Source organism: Antedon mediterranea, chromosome 10, assembly GCF_964355755.1.
Source record: "Antedon mediterranea chromosome 10, ecAntMedi1.1, whole genome shotgun sequence".
Taxonomy (NCBI): Eukaryota; Metazoa; Echinodermata; class Crinoidea; order Comatulida; family Antedonidae; genus Antedon; species Antedon mediterranea.
In genome coordinates, this window is record NC_092679.1 from 4,237,475 (window position 1) to 4,258,014 (window position 20,540).

Consider the following 20,540-nt stretch of genomic DNA (forward strand, 5'->3'; position numbering starts at 1 on the left):
ACAATCACGTCACCTGACTTGTGGTGCGTGGCGCGCACTGCTGACATAATTGTGTATAGCACGTGATCTATCTACTATTGACCAATCGATGAGGGCGGTAGTAAAAGTTTTCAAAACGTAGTCGGCGAAAAATGGCGAAATCTAAAAAAGATCTGAATGTTTTGGATCTTGATTTATATTCGATTTTAGACGTCCCTCCAGAAGCTACTGAATCAGAAGTATATTTGACTATATATATTTAATGTTCATTAGTGGCATGATACAAGATTATGCTATAGTGTAGGCTAGACACTTTAGCCTAAATAGGCTAGCTAGTCCTAGGCTAGGATTAGGCCAAGTTGAGCCGCCGACAAGTTGAGCCGCCGCCAGAAAAACGTTATTTTCTATGAAACGCCAAATGCTAACTTTCGCCGGTGCTCGTTTTTTATTTAATAGAAGTTCTATTTTCATTAGGGATAACGAAGTTTATATATTACACTTTTTAGTATAGTATTAAATATTACACTTTAAAGAACTATAATATGAAAATCTGACTTGTACTTGTAGATTCCAAAATAAAAGACCTAAAACATCACCGAAAATGATCGTTTTTAGCCAAAAATGACGTAAACATGTTGCCCTCTCAGGTTAAATAATTACATAAAATCACCATTTTTTAGGAAAATATTTTGTGTATTAAAATTGTAAAATTCAATAAAATATGATATTAAAAGATAGTAAATAAAAAATAATTATTACTTAACCTCATTCGAAGAATATCAATACTCTATTATATTAGTTATTTGGGTAGGCCTACACGTCCACGCGAGACAAATATAGAGTGCACGGCATTTTTACCTTGAAAGATTACTTTCCTTTGCTGTGTTGTTTATGGTGGTTCAAACCAACATTGTAGTATGTAATTATATATCATTTATTTTCATGACACAATACACATAAAGACCATGAACTTGTACTAGGACACCGCTCTAATCACTACGCGAAATGTCGTAAAAGACGCGCTGGGCGTTTCATAGAAATTACCTGCGGCTCAACTTGTCGGCGGCCCAACCGGTCATATGCCCTAGGCTAAACAGTTTTATTTCTAGCTAGCTAGAGAAGTCGGCAGGGAATTTCGATCGTTCAGAGGGTAGAATGAGCCATCCGAATGAGCCTAGTCTTGGCTAGTAGTAAGACGTGATTTCCAGGTGATTTTTATCATACATCTGGACTAGATTTACCATATATACAGTATTAACTATTGTTATATTATATATTTGTACCAAACACATTTTTTCCCTTATCAGATAAAGAAAGCTTACAGAAAGAAAGCTTTGAAATGCCATCCTGACAAGAACCCAGATGATGCCAAGGCAGGTACTGTAATTAATGTCCTCCAGCCCAGTTTTATTTTAACAGTTTTGTTTGCACCCTCATTTGGCATACACCCTTTTTTAAGCCCCTGTTTTTGTATACAAACTATATTCTTAAATAAAGGCATACTAATATTTTTTAAATAAACATAATTCTGTATTACAAATTCAATTTTATCGGACATAAAGTTTTAATCGTTTTTTAATATTTTTGAAGATTAACATTTAACAACTTTTATTTTTTTTACAGCTGCAGAATGGGAAAAACTTGCCAAAACTTTAGAAGTATTGATAGATGCAACAGCAAGGGTAAAGTAGTGTCTTTCCTTTACAATAATACTTATTCAAAGACAAAGGCTAAATTTGCTGCTTTTTTTTATAAAAATAATAAATTAATATAGTTGTGAGATACGAACAATTGTGGACTCCCAAAAATTATAATGTATGATTTCAGTTTTTAATATTTCGGTACTAATGGTATTATATGATATTTCTAAGTTAGAATCAAGCAACGTATACCAACTGATATCTTTTACAGGCTGCATATGACAGATTATTAAAAGCAAGAAAAGCTGTTGAATTAAGAAACAGAACTTTAGATAATAAGAGAAGAAAAATAAAAGAAGGTAACTTTATCTGTTAGTGTTAGTTATTAGTTGGTTTATATACCCATTTATGGGTGTCTTCACACTAGCTCAATATATACAAACTAATATATACATGTCTATGCATGCTATGCAATCATTTTTATTATACAGATCTTGAAGCTAGAGAAGCTGCTGTTTATGAAGATGTGAGTGAAAGCCCAGCAGATGCTGCTGCCAGACTTCAACAAGAGGTATGACACGGTACTTTTAGAAAGTAAAGAATAGGCAGTACTGAATATTATAGTTTAATATTATAATCCATGACATTACTCAATCTTATCGCGGTTTTTGTTGCAGATAATACGTTTACGAGAAGAGGGATCGGAACAGCTGAGACGAGAACAAGATGAAATGCAAAAACAACTTGAAAAAGATAATGATATTAATGGTAAGGGATTTTTATTTATCAGTACGACACAAACGATTGTGCCCTCTATTAAATATAGTCTTCTAAGAACGTTATTATTGCTTTATCTTTGCAGATGAAGAAACTCCAAAATTAAAGGTGAAATGGAAGGCGAAAAAGAGCGATGAAACTAATGGTGGATATAATTATGGGATGTTGCATAAATTATTTAACAAGGTAATATTTTTATAAATACTTTAAAACACCCCTACTTAAAGGGGACACTTTTCCATAAAATAAACATGGACCAATATATGTTTTTTTAACACTACAGCCAACTATTCAGAGGACACTTTGTTTGCCCATATAAGGTCCTTAATAAATAGCCCTACTGGCAAACATAAAAAAAGAAACAGAACTTACGCGCAATGTCGAATGATGACTAGCATTTAATGACTGTACATTTAATTGCCTTAATTTTAGTATGACTTTAATTTTCATGTAAAAAAAAATTAATTAAAATTACACTTTCTAATATTCTTTTAGTATGGTGAAGTAACAACGTTGTTAATCTCAACTAAAAAGAAAGGTAGTGCTATTGTGGAATACAGCTCAGCAAACAGTGCAGTAAGTATTTATTGATTATTCAAATATTTGAAATAATTTGAAAAAACTAAATTTAATTGATGATATTTATAAAAAACACTGCAATACTAGAAACTGAGAAACTATTTGCCCTAGAGTGGGTTGGGTGGTGACCAAGCTTAGGAAAATCCCACCTTTTTTGGAGTATTAACAATCTGTTTCATATGATAGAGTTTATTGAATTAATTATTTTAAAGAAAGAATAACTTAAAAGTGCAAATTATAACTCTTAATTTTTCTAATTTTCTTACCAATATCTTTTTTTAGTTGAATGCTGTACAACTTGAACAAGGACTTGTATCCAATCCTCTCCAGATCATGTGGCTTGCTGGCAAACCATCATCTACAGTTCAACCATCAGTGTGTATCATTTTTTAATAAACTAATCCTCAGCAATTTCATGCATTTTGAATTAATAGAAAGGACTTCAAGGGCCTACCATTTGTAAAATAATGTGCTGACATTATGTTCTATTCTTTAAATTGTAATTGACCCCGATCAGGGGTCGGTCACTCAAGTATCATTTGATCATCAATATCATAATAACAATTGTAAAATATACTGATCATTCGTAACTCATTAAGTGAGAGTCCAATTTTATTTCCCAAAAAATTGTTATGGTCACATAAATGTTCCTCTAATGACCTTTTAAACTTTTTTATTCATTAGACCATAGACTGTGAACTTGCAGTTCTTACTAAGCTAAAAGAAGCGCAGCAACGAAAGAGAGAAGCAGAGACTGTTGCGAATTTTGAAGAAGAAACGTTTAAAAAAAGACATGATATGACAAACTCTACATCAGATGCTAATACTAGCAGTTTTCAGAAATCAAATTTAAACACTGCAATGGACTTTGAGAATTTAGCTGCAAGAAACATGCGTCAAGCCGAAGAAAGAAGAAAAATTATTGAAGAAATGGAAAGAAATGACCGATAGCAAACATGATAATAAATTTTTTTTTTGTAACTAAACAATGTTATTTATAGTTTGATTATTTTGTTTAATGTTTCAATCTGAAATTAAAGTTTCATCATTTATTTAAATAATTGTTTCTATATGTTTACAAAAACCTATGTCAAAAAGATAATTAACTCCCAATGCAATCACGTTCAAAAGTTACACTACTGGCAAGACTGATAAGATAATGATACAGCAGGCATCACATTATCAAGTTACTAAAAGTAATCAGGGTTATACTAGCAGCAACAGAAATACAGTATAATGTTACACACATATATTGCGCTTTTGGCGCTTCATACTTAGTTAGTTACGCTTGAGCGAGTTTCCTGTGTTGTGACGTCGTGTGTGTTGACTTGCCTGGGCGCGCTCTTTCCGCGAAAAAAAAACAAACCACCACCGAGTGTGTGACACATGTTCTTGGATTGGTGGTCGATTAGTTGGGCCTAGGCTAGACCGAAAGCTACATATTTCTTGTTTAAGAAGAAGACAAATTATATTGTATTCCGAAATGTCTGACAGTGATCATGACTTTCCATATAGAGTGGAATATGCAAAAAGTGGTAGAGCTAGCTGTAAATTGTGTAAAGATACGATAGGAAAAGAAAGCCTTCGACTGGCTAGGATGATACAGGTAAGAAGTTTTATGAGGCGGCTAGCTAACTAGGCTAGCCTAGGTCCAAATGCTGCATGTGCTACCTGACACTGACAGTTTGGCCTAGGCCTACTGCTGATTGATTCGTGGGTGGAGGATTCCTCCATTGTTTGTGGAACTGATCTTACAATTTGCCAAATTTTACAACATTTTTATTAATAATATTGTAATTTAGTTATTCTAATAAAAAAGTGCATGCTAAATAAATAAAGCCTAAATAAAAGGCTTTTAAACAATTTAAATAACAGTAAAACCTAAAAGTTAAATTATTTTGCACTAGCGAGGTTTTTTATGTAATGTACAGTAACTAGGCCTACATTAAATGATTTATTGCTCATAATTTTGTATTTTATGTTTTGTTTATATTTCATGTGACTACTACATAAATAAAATAGTGTTTTATAGTTTGTGAAAAAAAGAAAATATTGACTTATTTATAACAAGTTATATAATTGAAATTATTAATAGTGTTTTCATTAATACAGTCTCCTGTTTTTGATGGAAGAATACCCAACTGGTATCATTTCGGGTGCTTTTGGAAGAAGTCAACAGTTCAGAACTTTACTGATATTGGTATGCTAGTGTATTCTTTACTGATATTGGTATGCTAGTGTATTCTTTACTGATATTGGTATGCTAGTGTATTCTTTACTGATATTGGTATGCTAGTGTATTCTTTACTGATATTGGTATGCTAGTGTATTCTTTACTGATATTGGTATGCTAGTGTATTCTTTACTGATATTGGTATGCTAGTGTATTCTTTACTGATATTGGTATGCTAGTGTATTCTTTACTGATATTGGTATGCTAGTGTATTCTTTACTGATATTGGTATGCTAGTGTATTCTTTACTGATATTGGTATGCTAGTGTATTCTTTACTGATATTGGTATGCTAGTGTATTCTTTACTGATATTGGTATGCTAGTGTATTCTTTACTGATATTGGTATGCTAGTGTATTCTTTACTGATATTGGTATGCTAGTGTATTCTTTACTGATATTGGTATGCTAGTGTATTCTTTACTGATATTGGTATGCTAGTGTATTCTTTACTGATATTGGTATGCTAGTGTATTCTTTACTGATATTGGTATGCTAGTGTATTCTTTACTGATATTGGTATGCTAGTGTATTCTTTACTGATATTGGTATGCTAGTGTATTCTTTACTGATATTGGTATGCTAGTGTATTCTTTACTGATATTGGTATGCTAGTGTATTCTTTACTGATATTGGTATGCTAGTGTATTCTTTACTGATATTGGTATGCTAGTGTATTCTTTACTGATATTGGTATGCTAGTGTATTCTTTACTGATATTGGTATGCTAGTGTATTCTTTACTGATATTGGTATGCTAGTGTATTCTTTACTGATATTGGTATGCTAGTGTATTCTTTACTGATATTGGTATGCTAGTGTATTCTTTACTGATATTGGTATGCTAGTGTATTCTTTACTGATATTGGTATGCTAGTGTATTCTTTACTGATATTGGTATGCTAGTGTATTCTTTACTGATATTGGTATGCTAGTGTATTCTTTACTGATATTGGTATGCTAGTGTATTCTTTACTGATATTGGTATGCTAGTGTATTCTTTACTGATATTGGTATGCTAGTGTATTCTTTACTGATATTGGTATGCTAGTGTATTCTTTACTGATATTGGTATGCTAGTGTATTCTTTACTGATATTGGTATGCTAGTGTATTCTTTACTGATATTGGTATGCTAGTGTATTCTTTACTGATATTGGTATGCTAGTGTATTCTTTACTGATATTGGTATGCTAGTGTATTCTTTACTGATATTGGTATGCTAGTGTATTCTTTACTGATATTGGTATGCTAGTGTATTCTTTACTGATATTGGTATGCTAGTGTATTTCAATCTAATAATAATATGACAAAGTAACATTCATTTAGTTTAGTACAAAGGTAAAATAATGAAATTTAAGTTTCAAGGTAAAATGTAACCGATAATTTTTATCTAATTTTAACAATTTTTAGCCTCTTAACTTTTTGTGTGTGTTTTTGTAAATTGTATTTTATATTTTTGTATTTTGCCAGTTTTCAAATCACATTTCTGTTTTTTAAATGGACAATAAAGTATATATGACTATGACTATGACTACATTTTTATGATGGTATGTGGAAACTTTAGAAACGGCAAATTAATGTTTTATTAATTTGCCTAAATACCGAAATGTGCTGATAAAACTGTAACATCAAACTATATAGATGTTCTATTGAACTGAAGGCTAAAATATGTAGCTTATTTGATCAACTGTTATAGTACAAATATAGAGTATCACGGTGCTGACGTCACGACGGTAAGTGGTGCTGCATGGTTTTTAGCGCAACCAAAAATGCGTTCAGCCTGCCTGAGTGACTCCAAGATCACCAATGGTTTGCAGTAGGCTTATTGAAGTAGTCATTTTAAAACTTAATAATTTTCAATAAAAACAAACTAAAATTTCATAAAATCATTAAATATTTGTTTTTAATAATCTACTTATTCTTCAACTACAGTTTAAGTTTAAAAAAATCAAGCTATGGTACATAATTTGATAGAAATACAGATTTTTACTGTTTATCAACATAGTAGCGCTAAACGCATTTTTTGGTTGGCTAGCAATCATGCAGCGCCCTCTATCGTTGTGACGTCCCACCATGATACTCTATAGGCTTATAAAGTTATTCTCATTTCCTGTATCTTATTACATACTAACTATCAATTAAATTAATTTGTAATACATATACCACCAGCATTATAAAGTCGGGGAAGAGTGAAATTTCATTATTTCTTGATAAGATACTGGCATAGGTTAATATTACTAAAACAATTATCCATGGTCTATAGTTTACTGGATGATACAGTTGATTCCTTTGTCAATTTGTTTATTTTATTTATTTATTTGGGTGGCTTCACCTTTGGAATGTTTGGCACTCACAAAAACTGTTGTGCTACCAAAGACTAATCAACAAACTGAAATAGGTTAATTAAATAAAATAATAAAATAGTTTTTATTTTGTATCTGTTTTTTTATTTATTTTTATCTGTTGAATGACTGTCTATCTGTATATAGAACGCACCGTGTATGAACGGGTGCCACTTGTGTGGTTTCAATAAATTATTATTATATTTTTTATAATATGTGTATGTAAGTTAATACAGTAGTCAGAGTGTGCATAGTTAGCAGTAATACTTCTGAGGAAATGTTATTACTTTCTTGTTCTAAAGCAAACCCACTAGCAATAGCATGCATATTAGATTGGCTAATCAAGCCTCAAGTACTTGACTTTAACAGTTACGTAATTATAAAAATCTACTACTGCTACTAGCAAATTGGCAGTTTGCTCCGAGAGTAAACTTCAAGCCCTGCTTCTTTATTTTTTGCACAGGTGGTGTTGACAACATTCGTTGGGAGGATCAGGAGAAAATAAAAGCCAAGTTATCAGCGATTGATTCTGGTGGAGCTGCCACCAAGGGTAAAGGAAAAAAGGGGTCAATTAATCAACTACCTGACTTCACCGTAGAATATGCAAAATCAAACCGAAGCAAATGCAGAGCATGTGAGGACAAGATAGAAAAGGTACATCATTAGATTTGTAATATAATCAAGCTTGTTTAACTACAACCCATTACATCCTAAAGCTCTTGTCTACACTATCAAACAAAAAATGTGATGTGATTGTGATTGTAGAAAGGAATAGTTAAAATAAAAGAAAATAATGAAAAAAGTGGATAATACATATAAAAGTATATATATATATATATTTGACCGAATTGTTTCGATCAAATCGTACTAAAGATTAAAGAAAGTACAAGAAAATAACAGAACAGAATAACAAGAGAATATATATTTGGATGAAGTGTAAAATCATTGTATTGATCATTTGAGAATGAAATGAATAAAATAGTGGTTAACGCCACAAAAGAGAAAAAAAAAAATGTGATGTGCCCATATGTAGATGATGTCATACCATATTAAAAATTGTCGCCAAACTAGTTTGATAGTGTAGACTCTGTCTACACTATCAAATCTTATAGTATGTGACAAAAAAGTGTGATGTGCCCAAATAAAGTAGTGATATGCTTAAATATGGTAGTGATATGACATCATCATGTCCATATATTGACACATAAAGTTTGATAGTGCTTTAAGACAAACTGGTAGAGTTAGGGTGTTGTGGCTTACATAGATGACACATTTTGTGTCTGTACATTCAATGCTTTTAGTGTACAATTAACTGTTTTACTAGAAAACAATTGAGTGTACCATTTTAGTGTACGAATCTGATGTAATTCAGCGTTGTATCCAATCAGAATGTTTCCTATGATGATACCAAGAAGCATTCTGAAGAACGAAAGGGCTTAATTTTTACTACTTTAATTAAATACATCTCCTGGATTTGGTGCGTCCATTCCCTTACCGATGATGTCATTACAATCATGTCTCCTTCAGACCCAAACATTTGTTATTTTGACTTTACTTGTAGGACACTGTACGTATCTCAAAAGAGGACTACGAGATGGCGGCAGAAAAGAACATTCCCGGTCCTGTTGCCTTGTGGCATCACATCGACTGCTTCGTCGATCCTGGCAGACTAGAAGAGCTGGGGTGGAAGGACACGTACTCCGGTGAACAGTTAACTGGCTTCAAAAGACTTAAAGCGGAGGATCAGAAGATTTTAAAAAAGAAGCTAGCACCGTAAGTAAGATTGAAAATATTTGGGATTATTAATATTAATTATTATTTATACTGGGTAGCCTCTTCAGTAAAAGACTGTTCTCCCAGTGTATAGTACTATGATGAGTTTGTGGCAGTGGCTGTGTATGAACTAGTACACCGTTGTGACCCCCTACTTGTCTCGAAAGATGTACTAGGTTTATTAAAGTGCACATGTACCAGATGTGTACACTGGACCTACAAGAAGACTCGTTCTACAACCAGAACCATGGAGCACCGATGTTATGGCTACGTATTACGGTTCCGCTGTCTTAACCACTCGGTCACTCACTCAGGATTTAGACATGGATATTGTCAAAACATAACTTAACAGATTATTACGTACAGTATGTATTACACTGCTGCAGTGAGGCTATTGTATTTTTAACCAGAAGATTATTATGGGTTCCATAAATGTAAACGTCTAGTTTGGGTATTGTGCCTGGAAAATAATGTGTTTTTTCCATGTCTGGATGAACATTTTTTCTACATTTTTAAATCAGTTATATTTTGTTTTTACAGAAAGAGAAAAATAAAGGATGAAACAGATTCAGTTCCTAACAAAAAGATAAAGAAGGAACTAGATGAACGAGAACAACAAATGAAGGTCAGTTAAATATTTTATTACAACCAAAAAAACTTCAGTCTTTCCCCCCCCCCCCAAAAAATATAAAATTGATTAAAAAATGTTTGTTTTGTTTTTATTTTTCAATAGACTAGTATGTATTTATGTAATGTTGCATTTTCTAGTGTCTAGTCTTATTACCAAGCTTGTTGGCCTACAGTTAGTAGTACGGTACTCAACTGTTTAGTTTAGTAAAGCAGGCTTAATTATCGATGATGTGCCAAATAAAACATTAAGTGTGTAGTGAAGATATATGTAGACAGGATGACGTTTCGATCGAATTGTCGGCGGACTGTTGAAATGTTTACAAAACGGCTAGCAGTACACGTATCATCATAACACGCAACGTACGTTACACATGGTTTTCGCGGAATAATCGCTACATGTGTAAACAAACGCGCATCTCCGGTTGCTGCTGATGAGTGTGATTGTTACGCATCGGGCACAAAGTCAATACAGTCGCGCGCTTGGGCGATGCGGCCCTACAACAAAGGCGCCGCTTTGATGGATCGTGTTGCATGCCGCGCTCTTGATATTCTCTTGTCATTTTGTATTTTCTTTTAATTAAGTAAATAACTATAATAAATGTAGAGTGCCGGCAGTAACTAATTTTTTTGAAAAAATGCCAAAAACTGGGAATAAATGTAGAGTGCCAGCAGTAACTAACCGGAATAAATGTAGAGTGCCGGCAACTACTAACTGTGAATAAATGTAGAGTGCCTACAGTAAATAACTGGGAATAAATGTATAGTGCCGGCAGTAATTAAATGAGAATAAATGTAGAGTGCCGGCAGTAACTAACTGTGAATAAATGTAGAGTGCCTGCAGTAACTAACTGGGAATAAATTTAGAGTGCCGGCAGTAACTAACTGGAAACAACTTGAATAATATACTAATAATAACTAATGTGCATGCAATGAGATGATAAATATAGCATAATTTTATTATTTATTTTCTAATTATTTAATTTCGCATTCATCAAGAGATCGGTCGACACAAACACTTCACGCACGTGTACCGTGTAGATTTTTGGCTATTTGCCAGTACTGTATTTGTGCCAAGCCACTATGTACGTTGTGTGCCCGATCGGCCATAAACACCACCCTAACAAGATTCGTTGGGCGTTATTGGTTATCGACGTTTTATTTGTTTGCGAGACAAAGGGGTGAACTGAAAGGCTATTGTTTTGTTATGTTAGATAATAGCACAGATTTGGCTTTTTTAAGGTTAAGGACAAGGTATTTTGTCTAGGCCTAGGCTAGGTCTTAGATCTAATAATTTGTGCCGGTCGGGAGCCTGTTTGTGCCGGTCGGAAATTCTGAGTGCCGGACGGGGCCGTCCGGCGCTGACCGGCGTGGTGAGAACCCTGCTTATATGTAATGTCAGGGCCCTCATAAGAGACAAGACTAGTGAGGGCCCCAGTTATTGTTATATAACTGAATATATGAATAATCTCAATCACATACCTCTTTTTTTTTAAACATTTACTACTGTATAACTATATGACATTTACGATCTTATTAGTAACACAAATATTTTATTGAACTATAGATATTCTTGGCTTTATTTTTTAGGCTCAAAGTCAGTTCTTGTGGACAATTCGAGACCAATTGTATCGACATGTTCCTAATGAAAATCTGAAAGAATTGCTGACGGAAAATGGCCAAGAAATTCCTAAAGGAGAATCAAAGGTATGATGCAGTTTTTAGGCTACTTGACTACAGACTGCAGTCTCATGCCTTTCAATGCCTTAAAGCCCCATTTAGGCCTTATGTTCCATGTCTAAAAATGTTTACTAAATAGACTATATATATATACTATATTTTATATATATATATATATATATTTATATAAATCCAAAGGCAAATTACTGAAAAAAAATGACAATGCTGTGGGTATCAGTGGCTGGATCTCAATGGAGATACAAAAATAAAAAGCGAAAAGCTAAATCAAAACGATAAAGTAAACAGCCAGAAAAGTTAGCAGAGCTTTCGGGCAACACTAGCCCTTCATCAGTGCAAGTGAGGAAATTGGATAACGTCAGAGTATAAAGCTGGCAAGTGCTGCCTGGGTGGACAGGAATAAAAGAAATATAACAAAGGGAGCCAGGGTGGAGTCTGAATAAGAGTGGAAAACAAAGAAGGTAGCTTGGTAGAGATATAAACAATTTTGGAATGAGACTAAAAAACAGCTTAAATGGTGGTTAATATTGAAACTTAAATTTTGGTAGTCAATGGAATAATTTTACCGATCTGGGAGTATGTTCCTAATGTTAAGTCCAAAAGGTTTTGTGGTTTTAAGTAGTAATTCCCAGTGGTTTTCTTTGTCTTTGCGAGTTTTGTCGCTCCATTTGACATCGTGGTCTATTGCAATAACTCTGAAATTTGCAATCGAGTGACCAGCTGAATTAAAATGTTCGGCTACAGGTTGATCAAGCTTTAATGTTTTGATAGCTGATCTATGTTGTGTCATTCTCATACGGAGAGTGTTTTTTGTTTCTCCGACGTACTGTTTGCCACAAATATTACAGTATATGAGATAAATGACGTTTTTGGTTAGACAATATATATATATTATATAAACAAATCAGGCACTATATATATATATATATATATATACTATATTTTATATATAAACAAATCAGGCACAGAACATTAATTCTAAACCGCCCGGTGATATACTGAAATTTAATTAATTAATTTGAAACGATAAAGATAAGGAAATCTGTGAGAATGAGAAAAAGTCGCCCCAACCGAGACTCGAACTCGGACCGCCTGCTTGATATGCAGATGTCCTAACCATTAGACCACTGGGGCTTTCATGGTATTGTTCGAACTCGATTGGATAGCGACTCTTTAACATTCTCGGCGTGGTACGGCGGAACAGCACTAGTCCTCAGTTGTACGCACGCGCACCAGAGATCAAATTGATACGCCCTCATCTTACAGTATTTTTATTCACGAGGCGGGATCTCAGAAGAGATACTTTTATATATATAAACAAATCAGGCACAGAACATTAATTCTAAACCGCCCGGTGATATACTGAAATTTAATTAATTAATTTGAAACGATAAAGATAAGGAAATCTGTGAGAATGAGAAAAAGTCGCCCCAACCGAGACTCGAACTCGGACCGCCTGCTTGATATGCAGATGTCCTAACCATTAGACCACTGGGGCTTTCATGGTATTGTTCGAACTCGATTGGATAGCGACTCTTTAACATTCTCGGCGTGGTACGGCGGAACAGCACTAGTCCTCAGTTGTACGCACGCGCACCAGAGATCAAATTGATACGCCCTCATCTTACAGTATTTTTATTCACGAGGCGGGATCTCAGAAGAGATACTTTTATATATATAAACAAATCAGGCACAGAACATTAATTCTAAACCGCCCGGTGATATACTGAAATTTAATTAATTAATTTGAAACGATAAAGATGAGGAAATCTGTGAGAATGAGAAAAAGTCGCCCCAACCGAGACTCGAACTCGGACCGCCTGCTTGATATGCAGATGTCCTAACCATTAGACCACTGGGGCTTTCATGGTATTGTTCGAACTCGGTTCCAGTGGGTATGGCTATCATTGTACAGGTAACATATTTTATATATATATATATATATTTTATATATACTATATTTTCTCCTCATAAACTTCTACATTGAAACTAACTAAGTTCATAAATTATTGCAGTAAAAAGTGTAGTTTCTGCAGTTGCTTCAGTAGAAGAATGTTGTATTTTTGTTCATATTTAACATCTTTTTCCAATAGCTTCTGGACTACGTGTGTGATGGCATGGCTTTCGGTGCATTGGAGGGCTGTTCAGAATGTAAGGTTGGTCAAGTGGTGGTCGGTTCCAGTGGGTATGGCTATCATTGTACAGGTAACATATCATCATGGACCAAATGCCAATTCAAAAGCCAAACAGCTAAGAGAGGAACTTGGAACATTCCAGAAGACCTCAAAGACTTTGAATATTTGTAAGTACTGCAGTAACTATAGTGGAGATGTATTTTAGTGGTTAACATTCTTGCCTTCCAATCCTAAGGTCCAGGGTTCAATCCTGACCTGGTGCCATTGTTGTAACTCAGACACCTCTTTGAACTCAACTCCCTAAGCCTCAAATGATTAGTTTGTAAGCACGAGATTACTGGTTTGTGGGTGCTTTTAGTTTTAGAATTTAAAAAACAGAATATTTTCTAAAACAATGTGGAGCTGTAGCTTGGTGGTTAATATGCTTGCCTTCCAATCCCAAGGTCCATAGTTCAATCCTGACGTAGTGCCATTGTTGTAACTCTCACGGTTTCAACGTCTCACTCCCTAAGCCTCAAATGATTAGTTTTTTAAGCATGATAAATTATAAAACAGTTTTTCCATGCTGTAATTGGAGAGTTTCTTGCTCTTTGATGCTTTTTGAAATTTAAACAGGGCCATACATGGCTGCAGTCACGTGCTCACATAAATGTTTACTGACCAACCGACTGACCAACCAACAGACATAGTGAGCTGTAGAGTCGTGTTGCATGCGACTAAAAAAGGAATATTTTTTTTAACAAAATACATCTAATCAAGGAACACACGTTAAGGGGACACTTTTCCTGTGAATGGATGATGGGAAATTATATAACACTGTGGTCAACTCGTTTTCAACTCAAAGGCATCCTCTTAATAGGACTTTTACTGTCATCATACATAGGATCACAGAGCTTGTATGCAAAACTAAGAAATAATATGTACAAAAATATGTTTTGTTTGTAGGAATACATTCAAGTTTAAGCCGTTTAACAAAGGTGTTAGAGTATTCCCTGTTGAACCAGTCCGCTCAGCAAAGCCAAGTGCCAGTATCACAAGGTAATATTAACTTGGTTTCAACATTTTCCATCACAAAAATTATTATTATAATAATAATATATAGCGCCTAATGTTGTGAAACCTCTAAGCTCTGAAAATTATTACCCAAGTCATTTTGGGTATGGAAACATACTCCCATAATGCAGCTAGTAATCAGCGCAAAGTTGTGTCTTGATCTAACCGGGTACCCATTTATACACCTGGGTGGAGAGAGGCAAATGTAAGTAAAGTGTCTTGCCTAATGATACAAGCAATGCTGCGAGAGTTGGATTCAAACCTTGATCTCATGATCAGTAGTCGAATGTCCAACACAATGCACCACATGCCCTTACATGTAAGAATTTATTACAATAATGTTCTATTTTTTTGTTCTCTAATCTGAGCTTTTTAAAAATATTGAATTATACAGTATGTGCATTAAAAAATGTTTTGTTAAACCTTCCAAAACAAATTAATTTAAAATAAATAAATTAATTTATTTTAAATAGTATAAAAATGGAAGCGGAGCTGCCATTACAGAATGCAAAGCTAGTTCTTGGTAGTAAGCTAAGCAAACCTGTTAAAGAATTAAAGAAGGCCATTGCTTTGTTGGGAGGGACAGTCACCACTAAAGTAGACGCAACTGTAGCATGTGTAGTTGCTACCAAAAGTAAGTAAAAAAATGCGAGAAATAAATATTGTTGTAGCCAATCGAAACAGTTAACCTTGATAGTAGGATATATGTTTCTTGATTTCACAGAAATACGATATTGTAGAAATACCATAGAGTGGAATACGATATATAAGTAACTTGATTTTAAATATTTCAGAGGAGGCTGAATCAAAAACCAAGAAAATAAAAGATGCAGAAGCTCACAATGTCCATGTTGTGTCGGAAGAGTTTTTAGAAGATGTGAAAAGTGGGGGCGCTGCACTCATGATAACTAAACATAGTATTTGCAACTGGGGATCAGATGTAAGTAACGGAACGTGATACGATATTAGCCAATCAGATAGTAATGTGTACAATAATAACATTAACTTTAAGGTTAAATAAATTCAAAACATACATTTGCTGCACATGTCAAAAAGAAATAAACTCTATCAATCAACTTTGATGTTAAAATGATCTTTGATCAGTAAGGTCTTTTAATGCAGTTTAATGTATAATGTAATGTATACCCCATGAAAAGGCAAACTACCCTAAAGCAGTCAGAGTTATTTTATTGTTTGTGCAGACAGAATGCAAAAATTAGCTGATGAAAGGGCCTAGTGTTGCCCAAAAGCTCTGCCGGTTTTACTTAATAGCTTTAATTTAGCGTTTTCATATTTTATTTCATTGAGATCCAGTCACAGAATTGTATTTTTTTTAGCAATTTGCCTTTGTATATAAATTGATTTAAAAAATCATACTGTCAAATTATTGAAAGTAGTATACAAACAATTCAAACTCCTTCCTATCATCCCTCACAATATTAAATTGATTGATGCAAATAATTATGGTATTTACTTAAAATATCTAATTATTTTGTTTACTTAGCCTCATAATCGACTTTCTAAAGATGAAGTAGATGGAGCTAGTACGTCAAAGAATAATTTAAAATCAGGTATGTATTTTTGTGAATTATAGAAAATACTATAAAGCTCTGTCTACACTCTCAAACATTATGTGACAAAAAAATGTGATGTGCCCATATATGGACACGATGATGTCATTTCACACTTTTTTTGTCAAACTAGTTTTATATTGTAGACAGAGTTTAAGACTATAATTGTAGAAGTTTCATTCAAATTAAAGTACTGGGCTTTTGTTGTTGGACATTTAGTATTGGATTATTATCACTTAAGAGAAAATAAACAAATTTTGTAAACAAGTCACAAACAATAAATAAATATCTCAAGATACCTAAAATAAACTACATAACATCCAATAATCTGCGATTTGTGTGCGTTTTAATTTAAAAAAACATAAATGAAACTTAATGGGTAAAAATAACTCTTCTTAAAAATTTAAATAATTATTTCATTAGAACAAAACTGATGTTTATATAGCTTTCTTCAAATCTTGGCCACAGTCAAGTCACCAAACTACCTCTAAAGGTTTTGTGAATGTGAATGAAATTACCCATAGTTTTGCCGTTCAAGCACCTATAAGAAAACAAACTAGACTGGTCTTCGGTTTTTTTAAAATTTCATAATACATTTTAAAGAAGTAAAACAATTTAGCATGCTTGGTTGGTTTTGGGGTTTGAGAAAGTTATTGTTATCATCATAGGGGCATCAGGAAAAAGCGGGTCAAAGGTTGTGAAGATGACCGTTAAAGGAGCGGCCACCGTGGACCCAGATTCACGTAAGTTTTTACGTGTCTATGCAGACTTAATGTAGACAATACTTTTATGCATGACACATGTTTTGTCATCCTAATGCTTTCAACGATCTTATGATCTTTTTTTTTCTCTCTTTAAATGCTATCATGCTTGTTAGATGCTATTGAACTATCTGTCTTCATTAGCCATTATTTCCAGAAATTTCTAGATTTCCTTGAATACATCCATTTTTAAACTGTGTTAACGTCGTAATTTGTGTCTTGAAAGTTTAATTTCATCAACTATACAACTATGCGTACTTGTTAGGATCTTAGTTTATACAACATACAGTATAAAAGCATATTTCTATCTTTATGTACCGTACATAGTGGTAATATCAGCAGGGTCTAGGCTTCAATTTTCTTGCGCTATTTCCTCCTTATTTGATTTGATTTGAATTTATTAGGAAAATCATCATAAAAAATACATACAAAGTGATAACATATATTATTGACATTACAAATAATACATTTATAAAAGATTTTCCAGGATAGATCAAAAAGCTTATTAGCTTATTTCCATTGGAATCCTTTATGATACTTTTTGAAATGTTATGAATGCATGTACAATAAAAGTAAAGTTACCAATCAAAATAAAATTCAACATTATAGTTGGTCCCGTGTACATAGTGCACGTTAAAGAACTTGGTACGCTTTTCGCAAAGAGTAGGGGATCGTCTCCCGGTGTGCTGATCTGGTAGGCGCTGCACTGCTGGATGCTGTGGGTCCGTGGAGGGCCTAATCTGAATTTCCTCAGTTTCCAGTTAAGCTTGGGGACAAATATAAATACCTTTACCTTTACTTATATAAAATAGAGAAAATATATATATATTATTTTGTTAATTCTCTGTATAAAATAATGCTTTGATTTTCTGGAAAAGCCCTTTATAAATAATGATTAATAATATTATGCAATGTTCTGGAGTTGAATAGCCGAGTGGTTAGGACACTTGACTATCATACAGATAGACTTGGGTTCAATTCCCGACAACTCCCAGTCCACTCGGCTGTAAATGAGTACCTACGTTGAAAATACTAGGGAGAAAAAAGGCGGCGTGGAAAGGAACTGGCCACCCTACCACATAATGCCGAGGCTTAGTACAATGAGCTCCTAACAGCTCATTCCCCTACGTTCAGAATGAACATGGGACTCGCCTTCAATATGCAATGGCGGATTTTGAATGGCGACGCTCGCAGCTAACAATACATCTAACATACAATTCCATCAATGGTTAAAGGTGAGTATAAAGAATTGAACAAAGTAGTTTTAAAAACTTGATTGTAAACTGTAGGATAAATGACTGTAAAGCTCCCTCATAATTTATACGAATTGTTTACAAATATATGAAGTAGAGCATGGTAATTTAGATACAGCGATGCAGTATCCAGGGTACACACATGGCATGTAAAGATGGCCAGGTATTGATATCTGTTTATAAGATAATATGCCGTGGAATGTTGATAACACCTAAAGTGCCAATAAAACGCTAATTTAGGTTTTACTGCAGGATCTCTGTAGTTATGCGATATCCACACGTAATATGACATGTATACTTAGTTGAGGTGTGGGGATGGCAAGTGAAGTGGAGGGGATTTGTTAGTATGTCAATGTATGTTAATTTTTCAAATTCTATTCAATCTCATGTACATAGTTATCCACATGTAATATGACATTAGTCATTTTACTGCAAGATCTCTGTAGAGAGACATTAGTTGGGGGAGAGGTATTAATTTAAGAGAAGATAATTTGTTTAGTCACAATTTCATCATGTTTATTTTTTAAGTTCTATTCAGTCTCATGTACATAGTTATACACATGTAATATGACATTAGTTGGGAGGTGGGGTGGCAATTGAAGAGGAGTGAATTTTATAGTGCGACAACTTCATCAATTAATATGGGGTTTTCAGTTCTATTTCAAACTCATGTACATAGTTATACACATGTAATATGACATTAGTTGGGAGGTGGGGTGGCAATTGAAGCGGAGTGAATTTTATAGTGCGACAACTTCATCAATTAATATGGGGTTTTCAGTTCTATTTCAAACTCATGTACATAGTTATCCACATGTAATTTATATAACAATCTCTCTGAAAGTTGGTATACTATGTTATATTCCCAGTGCGATAGTTATATGTCTGTAAGCATCTATACCAGCATTTGTTTGTTTTGGTAATGTGGGAAAAGGAGTAGGGGTTGAAATTAGTAATTACGCAAATGTCTCAATTATACTATTGATACATAGACAGTACCATTTCAAAAAAAGCAAAATGGAAGGAATTAAGCTCTGTCTACATTATCAAACTTTATGTGACAAAAACAAATGTGATGTGCCCATATATGGACATGATGATGTCATATCACTACCACATTTGGGGATATCACTACCATATTTAGGCATAATATGACACCTTTTTTATCAAACTACTGTAGTTTGATAGTGTAGATAGAGCTTTAGACATGAACATTAATAATTTTACTAGGCCTTAACAGCAGTAATGGTGATGGACTCCTGGATACCTATAAAATAATTTAAGAGATAGTTAATGATCAGTTTTTGAGAATCGATGTACATGTGCTCTTTGCAACCACTCATCAATCGTGTTAAGATTATCTTAATGATCAGATGCGGCAGTACCGTCATTTATCTTAGTCACTGGTATAATTCGACAAAAAAATTGATGGATTGTGTAAAATAACAATATAGTTAAAGTTATTTTAGTGTTTGTATAGTAGGCCATGTTTGCTGTAAATCATGCTCTAATGCATAGTCTTTTTAAAACTTTGTGCCAAACTGTGTGATGGATGGGAATGACACATTCTGCTGGAGAGTGATGACTCTTTCTGCCATTAACCAGAAGATCCCACACCACAGTATTATTATGGCAATCACGGCTATACTTTGAAAAGGAACTACACAACAGAACATAGATAAGGGGAGGGGAATTCTTCCTCCAAACCCCTACAGTGCCTTAAAGACACATCTAAAGCTGAATGGTTCAGTTTGTATTTAGGGTTGATATGGTAGTAATGATATCTTCATGTCCATACATGGGCACATGACATTTTTCAAACTAGTTTTATAGTGTAGTCAGAGCTTTACATAGCTTAGTTATTGTTACACAAGAATTTGATAAACACTATTTTTCTTGTAATCAATCCTTTATATTAAATATATACAAAATGCATTGAAAGTAACTTAAAACGATACCTTATTTACTTTATTTTTACTTCAGTGGTCAAAGATTGTAGACCTATTTGCTAGGCGCAAATGGTCAATGTATTTGCCCAAAGTTAATTGTTTTAATTTTTGCTAGCGTGAAATCAATTCTGTACACACATCAATAACCACTAGGTAATATCGGGAGCAGC

General features: G+C 33.8%; 3 protein-coding genes and 3 non-coding genes across 7 annotated transcripts in view; 2 read left to right on the top strand and 4 right to left on the bottom strand.

The window, feature by feature from the left end:
* Nucleotides 1-20,540, bottom strand: part of LOC140060452 (uncharacterized) — a 62,476-nt gene that overhangs the window by 2,767 nt on the left and 39,169 nt on the right. The gene's annotated exons all lie outside the window — the stretch shown is intronic.
* LOC140060636 (dnaJ homolog subfamily C member 17-like) lies at nucleotides 126-4,201 on the top strand. The gene is made up of 10 exons (XM_072106933.1): nucleotides 126-218; nucleotides 1,287-1,356; nucleotides 1,603-1,661; nucleotides 1,891-1,978; nucleotides 2,111-2,190; nucleotides 2,297-2,387; nucleotides 2,482-2,582; nucleotides 2,892-2,972; nucleotides 3,258-3,350; nucleotides 3,660-4,201. Exons 1-10 carry the CDS (start codon nucleotides 132-134, stop codon nucleotides 3,924-3,926), a joined length of 1,017 nt encoding a protein of 338 aa, XP_071963034.1. The 5' UTR covers nucleotides 126-131; the 3' UTR covers nucleotides 3,927-4,201.
* The window catches only part of LOC140060448 (poly [ADP-ribose] polymerase 1-like), an 80,880-nt gene continuing 64,691 nt past the window's right edge, over nucleotides 4,352-20,540 (top strand). Inside the window, exons 1-12 of one of the 2 annotated variants that reach the window (XM_072106661.1) lie at nucleotides 4,352-4,581; nucleotides 5,088-5,175; nucleotides 8,014-8,204; nucleotides 9,112-9,323; nucleotides 9,864-9,948; nucleotides 11,541-11,657; nucleotides 13,742-13,950; nucleotides 14,729-14,821; nucleotides 15,310-15,470; nucleotides 15,631-15,776; nucleotides 16,341-16,407; nucleotides 17,076-17,150. In XM_072106661.1, the coding sequence (XP_071962762.1) occupies nucleotides 4,459-4,581; nucleotides 5,088-5,175; nucleotides 8,014-8,204; nucleotides 9,112-9,323; nucleotides 9,864-9,948; nucleotides 11,541-11,657; nucleotides 13,742-13,950; nucleotides 14,729-14,821; nucleotides 15,310-15,470; nucleotides 15,631-15,776; nucleotides 16,341-16,407; nucleotides 17,076-17,150 (1,567 nt within the window). In that variant the 5' untranslated portion in view covers nucleotides 4,352-4,458. The remainder of the gene's footprint in view (nucleotides 4,582-5,087; nucleotides 5,176-8,013; nucleotides 8,205-9,111; nucleotides 9,324-9,863; nucleotides 9,949-11,540; nucleotides 11,658-13,741; nucleotides 13,951-14,728; nucleotides 14,822-15,309; nucleotides 15,471-15,630; nucleotides 15,777-16,340; nucleotides 16,408-17,075; nucleotides 17,151-20,540) is intronic. The other variant, XM_072106662.1, reaches the window with a different exon arrangement.
* On the bottom strand, nucleotides 12,711-12,782 carry Trnad-auc (transfer RNA aspartic acid (anticodon AUC)). The gene has a single exon. It is a non-coding gene; the product is annotated as a tRNA-Asp (tRNA).
* Trnad-auc (transfer RNA aspartic acid (anticodon AUC)) lies at nucleotides 13,075-13,146 on the bottom strand. The gene has a single exon. It is a non-coding gene; the product is annotated as a tRNA-Asp (tRNA).
* On the bottom strand, nucleotides 13,439-13,510 carry Trnad-auc (transfer RNA aspartic acid (anticodon AUC)). The gene has a single exon. It is a non-coding gene; the product is annotated as a tRNA-Asp (tRNA).

Bases quoted from the DNA above. Each gene is read 5' to 3' on its own strand.
- LOC140060636 (XM_072106933.1), top strand. From the start codon at position 132: ATGGCGAAATCTAAAAAAGATCTGAATGTTTTGGATCTTGATTTATAT. The intron at 1,662-1,890 runs GTAAAGTAGTGT...TATCTTTTACAG, and splicing joins TGATAGATGCAACAGCAAGG to GCTGCATATGACAGATTATT. The intron at 2,583-2,891 runs GTAATATTTTTA...ATATTCTTTTAG, and splicing joins TGCATAAATTATTTAACAAG to TATGGTGAAGTAACAACGTT.